Source organism: Pygoscelis adeliae, unplaced genomic scaffold (genome assembly GCF_000699105.1).
Source record: "Pygoscelis adeliae isolate BGI_AS28 unplaced genomic scaffold, ASM69910v1 Scaffold199, whole genome shotgun sequence".
Lineage (NCBI taxonomy): Eukaryota > Metazoa > Chordata > Aves > Sphenisciformes > Spheniscidae > Pygoscelis > Pygoscelis adeliae.
The window spans coordinates 1,106,976-1,114,753 of record NW_008825495.1 but is presented as its reverse complement, the minus strand read 5'-3'; the positions used below and the strand labels follow the sequence as shown (position 1 = coordinate 1,114,753).

At 36.0% G+C, this 7,778-nt stretch overlaps 1 protein-coding gene across 1 annotated transcript in view; it reads right to left on the bottom strand.

Annotated features, from left to right (window-relative positions):
• KIF15 (kinesin family member 15) overlaps positions 1 to 4,629 on the bottom strand; it is a 33,257-nt gene extending 28,628 nt beyond the window's left edge. Inside the window, 6 exon segments of the mRNA XM_009331338.1 lie at positions 1 to 32; positions 713 to 892; positions 1,264 to 1,361; positions 2,317 to 2,354; positions 3,481 to 3,557; positions 4,615 to 4,629. The exon segment at positions 1 to 32 is cut by the window's left edge and continues 1 nt beyond it. Of these exon segments, the coding sequence (XP_009329613.1) occupies positions 1 to 32; positions 713 to 892; positions 1,264 to 1,361; positions 2,317 to 2,354; positions 3,481 to 3,557; positions 4,615 to 4,629 (440 nt within the window).
• Positions 4,630 to 7,778: the final 3,149 nt, after the last annotated feature.

The window sequence follows — 7,778 nt, the reverse complement described above, 5'->3', positions numbered from 1 at the left end:
ACACGACGGTTTCTCCAGCCCATAGTTAATACCTAAGGATGAAAAGACATCAAATAATATCAAGTATCTCAGACTGTATCCAGTATTTACATACAGGTGACAAACAGTAGTAAGCATATTTCAGTGTAACAGCTTTCAAAAATCTCAAGGACAAGGACTTTTTTCCAATATAAGTATTTTAAAAGTGAAAAAAATATAGGTACAGTCCAGCTCAATAAAAACACTAATTATAATATTCACCACTTTCCTCCAAGAGTGCCATTGCTGTTTGAAAGCGTAACATATCCAATACTGGTGTATGTTAAGCGTACACAAGGAAAAAGTACTTAAAGTCACAGTAGTACTATGTGCATGTGTCTCATTCATGGAGAAATAAACCTGACAATTTCTGGAAGACACATGCTGCCTAATTAGCAGGAGATATAGTCTTCCATTGCTATTTCAGAGATGTGTAGGGCAAGCATTAGGGAAAAGATTACTGTAATTGCAATTCATATATTCCAAACTCCAGAACTATATGATTTCTTACATGTGTGGGATAGTCAGGAAGCATTGCCTAGAAACAGCTTTTTACACTATTTTTTGGAGGATGGAGATGGGGGAAGAGGGTGTCACAGACACTGCGCAAAAAATATGTGCTTTAATCAAAGGAATATTTACCAAATAAGCATGAAGATAAATAGCCCAAGCATTAAAGAGTGACAAAAAATACCTGGTATGCTTCAGCAGCAGATGACAACACCTGTTCAACAGCACCATCAACAAAGACTCCCTTCTTGATGTGTTCTCTGAGAAAGAGTCCAGCTGAAGCAGAATCTAGCAAGTCAAATATCTGTTCATTGTAGATTTCAATAAATGAGCATTTGCAGAGAAAACTCTTTCCACTGCCAGCCTGAAAAACACAGTAATTTACACTATAAACAGACTGGTTTTATTAAGTCTGGCATTGTATGGCAGTGAGTATCTTTTTATACATATCTAAAGCTACTAGTTTGCATATATTCTGCATCCTATACATTTCTGATGCCCAGATGACAACCGACACCCATCTTTAGACTCTAAATATAAGCACGCTTGTGTCTGAAGAAAGTGTGCTATAATTTGGTAGAGTACTAGACACAAGCGTTTCTCATTATTAAATCTGATGCAAGACAGCAATAATCCTGGAAACTTAACTGCTACACACCAGGCTTACCAAACAGCCATAGCTAATCTTTAATGTGAGACATTACTTTCACTGCAATAAGTATAAAATAAATGTACCTTTTCTTTTTCACGTTCAATTAGAAAAAATAAATATTCAAAGCTTCGTGGAATTACACCTCTCAGACTGTGAGTGAAATTATCAGAATCAGATGGTCCTAAAGAGATTTTTAATTTAAAAAAAAATTAATTAGTACTACTCAAGAATAATGGTTGATCTTTTCAAGATGTCATTATAGAAGACTTCAGCAACCAGCTTTTAGTCAGTTTATGGCAAAACCACAGAAGACATGCAATAAAATCAACTGTCAAGATCTAAGATAATATTTCATAATCAGATTTATACGTAGTCTAAATGATGCTTGTGAAAGTTTATTTTACCTATCCATAGGTTACCTAAGTCTAAAATAGCATAAAAAGTACTTGGACTACCATAGAAAACATGTACAGATGTGCAGGTACGTCAATACAGCTACCTTAACCCTGATTTGAAAAACCAGAAAGATGGGGCAGATTTGTCCCCATGTTTAGTTAATTTCTATGTAGTCCTTGAAAACATGTTGGCCAAACTGGTTTTGGCTATTTCAGTAACTTTCTAGTGTCAAATACAATATTAATGCATTTAAAATCACCACTGTGTGAAGAGTAAGATTACAAGGGGATCCCTTCAAATACAGAGAAGCCTTAAATTCCTAGTTGGGTAGGAAGCAGTTATTCTGAAAACCGCACTGTATTTTAATATGGAAGACCCTTGCATACTAGAATATTTTTATACACATGCAAGGAATATCAGCCAAACAAGAAAACCAGCAGAATACTAATTTTTGAGAAAATTTACTAAAAGTGTTTGATTTAATTGAAAAGCTTCTCTCCTGTGAAAAACAGAAAAAATCATCTATATCTTCAAAAAGATAAAGGAGAGTACTTACACTTCACTTTTGATATAAAGCAAGAACAACTGCACTGAGCACTACAACATTTCTTAAACCTTAAATTATCTGCAGGAAGACAAAAATCTAAATCATCCCTGCTGTTTAAGCAAGACAACATTCCAACTCAAGACAAAAAAAACATGAAGAAACCACTGAAGATTAAGCGCTCTCATCCACTTACCCATCATAGTAAAGGTTTTTCCTGACCCAGTCTGGCCACTAACAACAAAAAAAAAAAGTCAGATAAAGCTTTATTCTGGCTCTGAATTTTTCATTAATCTGCATCTTTTAAGGAGAACTCACAAATGAAAAAAAATTAGTCTAAACTGAAGATAAAAAAAGAGACGGAGGCAAGCTGAGAAATCAGTCAGCTAAAAAGGTATAAAAATAGAGCAGCAAATTTGACCATGAAATTCTGTTAGATAAATCACCTTTTCTCTCCCCCAGCACCTACCATTTTCTTCCTTATTTCTGTTGAAAAGGGAAATAATGGAACTTAGCATTAAAACGAAGGCTTTCAAATATATACATAAAACTAATTTTTGGGTCAATCTTTTGGGTTTTGTGTCACTCAGTAGTGCACATAAACCCAAAACGAGAAAAATACTTAAGTTGAATATATCCTTTTTTTTAACCATAGTTATTAATCATGCTAGAGAAACTTCAGGGCAATTTCACTTCATTTTTCCACATTTGTATATTGTTACAAAGTAGACTTTACTTCACAGTTTTGCAAATGCTGTGCTAGGCTAAAAAACCCAGTAAGGTTTTGATTAGATCAGTCCTTCAAGTTAGCATTTTTGACCAAAGTGCTTACTCAGTTTTCAAAATGAAAAAATATTGAGAGTTAATATAATGATATTCACGCTACTAGTCATGGATATATTTCTAACTTGAAGACATTTTGAAAGTTAAAATTATCATTCATGAGTTTTCCCACAGGCAGCTAAGACTCACTAAAGAGTTGAGCTGGCCAAATTCCAAGTTGAAGCGATTTTCATTCCGTTTTACTGTGGACATACGGAAAACAACTAGCTTTCTCTTTACAGTACAATAAAACTTCTAGTTGTTAGACAAACAATAGTAAAATTGAAATGGGTTTACAATCCGCATTATTGGCCTTAAGTATTAGAAGCATAACACTGACAAATAGATTGCTCCGGAAGAGGAGTAAGAAATACTCTTCAATATTGCAGGAACATTCCCTATGTTGTGCTGCACTAAGGAAGCACTTTCAAAGTTTACTGTGACATTAAGCAGGCTCTGGCCCTTAAAACCACAACTACTCATTAACACAATCTCCTCAAATGTTGCAATTGCTATGAAATACCATTAAATGACTTACTATGCAAAGATGGTTCCATTGTAGCCATTCATACAAGATTCAACAATAGTTTTGGCCACACTTGAGAACACTGACTCCTGGGGGACAAGGAAAGAGAAGACACTTGGCACCAGTCATTTAATTATCTCTTCTATCAGTGTTTTCTATGCTGTAACTTTATAATGTATAAAATAGACACATTCCTTAAGGTCAGACATGTACCATGACCCCTGGAGTCCTCACAGCGAAACAATGCATCCTAAGTCTTTGTGACATAAATCACTCCCTCTGAAAAAATTTTATTCCTTGTTGATAACTCAAAGAAAAATAATAATACTCAGCATCATAGTAACAGCTTTCAAATATATATTATATTAATTTTGGTCCGGTGTTTTTTATTATGTTATGTGGTTTATACCATTAGTAAGTCAACATTGAGCCTATGACACTCATCAAATCTGGTTAACTTCCAACATTTGCCACTGCGCAATGTCATATTCAACAAATCCACACAACTGTTAGCCTCATCTATTTTCACGTATTTCTCTTAGGCCTGCAAGAACAGCCTAGCTACAAATAACAGCCTACAGTGGGTGGGGTTTTGGGGGCGGTTTAGTTTTTTAAACAGAAGTTAAATGGAATTTAAGTCTTAGAGGAATTAAAATTATGTTCAGAATTTCAAACACAGTATTATAAAAATGAAATTGAAGGATTTTCCTTCCAGTATTACCTGTCCCAGGTGAACAATGCATCTGTCTAAAAGGCAAATGTATAAGAAGGAAATATAACTAATAGAATATAAACTCATAAGTTTCTAATATACAAATCACATTTTTAATATCAGCTACTGCCTGCCTGCTATTTTTATGCTTGTCTCAACAGGGGGGATTATTTTCTATCTATGGTGTTACTGTAACAAATAGAAACGTCAATGTTAATGTAAATTTTAATTAAAGAAATTAAGAGTTAAAAAAATACATTAAAACTATTAGCAGAATTTAGTGCAACATTTCTGAACTATAGCTACATATTACCACTCTGACCACTGCAAAAAAAAAGACCTAAGGCATTACATCTTTAGAAAGGTTTAGTGTAGCAGTTGCCAGAATTTGGGGATAAACTGCAATATCATTGTGAAATTCTGAAAGTTATTACCTGTGTTGTTTCCATATTTGCAACATAATCAAAAGTGAAGATCTTTGGCTCAGGCTTCGAATGCAGACGGATGGTATTTGATGAAAGAACAGATAAACACAAGCCTTGATCTCCATCGGTTAACACAGTTCCCTCTGAAGGGGGACGTACCCTTACGTAAACCTTGATAGCATCACCTTCAATACTAAATGAATATTTATGCATTAGATTACTTTGAAATAGATCTATCAGCTGTTTGATAAAATTAAATCACAAAAAATCAGATTAAGCATGTGAAATCATACAAAAGTCTCTCCTGAAAACATACTACTTCTAGCTGTACACATCAATTCATTACAAGTCAAAGATTTATTAAAGGTAACAATGTGGCAGATTTAAAAACAAAGAACATGAAGTAAGTGGAATTTATTGCTGTTGCATGTAGCAGCTCTAAAAGAACACATTTCACAGTGAACTTGAGACATATAAAACCAGTGTTATAATAAAGGTTTCGGTAGTTTCTAAGACTATGGGCTTCAAGCATCCTTCTTACTACTGGAAGTTATGAAGACTTTACAAATGGAGCAGATGATGCTACATTCCAGCAAGAAAGTTACTAGCTTTTTTCTTCACTGCTCACAAGAAGGGAAAGAACAATCAATTCTTGATCCTCAAGTCCAATAAAGTATAGCAAAGCCTACATCTAAAAGCTCCCTAACCTATTTCATCACATTTATCAGTGGATGCACCAGTAAATTTAGCTTGCATAAATAACTGTGCATGACTATTATAGTAAAGCTTTGAGGAGGTCTTGCATAAATACCAATATACCAATATAATATTAAAGAACTAAATTCTTACATGAAGTGGTAGCAAACTTGGATTTACTTTACTTCATTCTTTCCCAGAAGGCAGTTATAACACAAGGGTGTTATAACTGTTATTGATTTTTACTTTTGGTAAACAAGAAAGGAACAGAATTCTTTTAAAAGTGGGGGAAGGACTTCATGGCTGAAATGTGGGGTTGGAGAGTGGCAGAGGAAAGGGCTAAAAAAGACCAGGAAGCAGCTGAGAAAGGGAAGATGTTATACTGGATTTAAGACGCCACACTAACTCGCCAAATATTTTTTCATTAGAGAATATGATTCTGAGTTGTGGCAGAAACTGTTTATATTTGGAGGAGGGCTTTTTGGTTTTTGTTTTAGCTTAAGACTTCCTCACAGAATTGAAGTTCCTTGTAGAATATCTTTTCAGAGAAATGCTAGAGTCCAGCTGCAGAGTTAGTGGACAAATGAAAATTTACAGCATGGCAGCATTCCAAGAGGAATCTGATGCCTCAGAACAACACTTTTATTAAGAGAACTTTTTTTTTTTAAAACCTGTAAGGAAGTTAGGAGAGAAAGGCAACAATCTTATGCCAGAAAACATTGAAAGAAAAAACTTTAAATTATTTTACAAAGTTATACTATGTTTTGTTCACACTTTTTGTACAATGTGATTATTCCTATATATAGGAACTGGCCAATACTACTTTACCTAGGTGAGTTCAACAAAGGTAATGCAGAGTCACGTAAATCTCCTATAAGATAAAAGTGAAACACACAGAAAAATTAAATAAGATAAAACTGTTGCTCGAAAAAAACCATTTAAATAGAAAATACTGTAAGCAGTACTGAGGCAGATAAATGGAGAGCCTTATAAATATACATTCCGTGCATGAATCAGAACTGCACAAAAATATTTAGGAACTATCTTCCTTTGACAGAAAGCTTACAGTTTCTTGCAAACGTAGAGAAAGCTCCAGTCCTGCAACGTGAGCATGCACACACTTGTAAACATATGTACAATGAGTAGTATTTTAAATTAATGTATATAAGGTTTTGTAAGTGTTTCGGAGAATTAGGAACATAAATGTTAATGGTATTATATATTCCCATTATATTTTAAAAATTGCTAACTCACTGCAGATAAAACAACAATACAGCATGAAATAGTTTTACTGACGTGACTGCAAAAACTCAATTTCCTAAATCTGTACAACTGAGTAGCTATATTACTTTCACTTTTATGAAGTAATATTGAACACTCTATAATACATAAAGCTCTCTTATACGTATGAGCATAATTTTGCACAGCTTCACATTTCAAGGAGATGACACACATTACTCCATAGGTAGATACGGTGACTTATTTTTTACTTAAGGGCGAATCTGACATGAAATTATTTCACATAGGTTAGTCAAAATATTAACTAAGTAACATAATCAAATTTTAAAAAATAAGTAAAAGGACAATGAAAGTTGATTTACCAAAATATTCCAATAATAAAGACCTTACAAAGTCTCTAAAAGTGCACAGGTTCTATTGTAGGGGGATCCCTTTAAAAGTAGGATTAATAATGATGTGCAAAGGCACCAACCTTCTCATTAACACTCATACTATATAAATATCCTGCTGCTGCTATGCGAGCCTACCTGCTTTGATTCACACAGTAACATTTGAGAGATGTGCTAACTTCTAATTCAGTTACTTATTCTTCAAATGCACAAGGTATCAAAACGAGCTGGGATAAGAAAAGCAGTGCATTTTAAAACTGAAATCAGACTGACAGATACTTGCGCAACCTGTACCTTGGGAAATGACCGACTGTAAGCTAACCGTTCTTAGCTCCCATTTTAAAGTGCTGCTCTCACTTGAACGTTTGTAAGAGACTAGTTACAAACATCACAGCTAATTAAAACTCGGTAAAATTACAGAACACGAACTGATAAACGCGGGACGGCTGAGAGCAACAGGGTTTGTAAAGCCTTCCCGCTTGGGAGGTCTGCTTACACGTATCAACCACGAGAAGGCCTTGGGGATATCGGTGCCAGAAGTGCTTCTGGAAGCGCCGAGGGTCACCCCTCTCCATGTCGCTCCTCCGCCCTCGCTGCCCTTCCCCGACACCACCGGGGGCAGCGCGGCTGCCCTGCGGGCACTCCGGGACCGCAGCCCCAGGGCAGCAGCCCCTCCGCGGGGCACCGAGCCCAGCCAACACAGCCATACCTCTACTTGACCCTGTTTGTTCTTACACCTGGGTGATAGTTCCCCCGGAGGCGGTCGGCCCCAGAGGGCAGAGCCGTCCCTCACCCGGCCGGGGGCGCTGCCTGCAGCGCGGCCTCCCTCACCGAGCCGCCCCCCTCCCC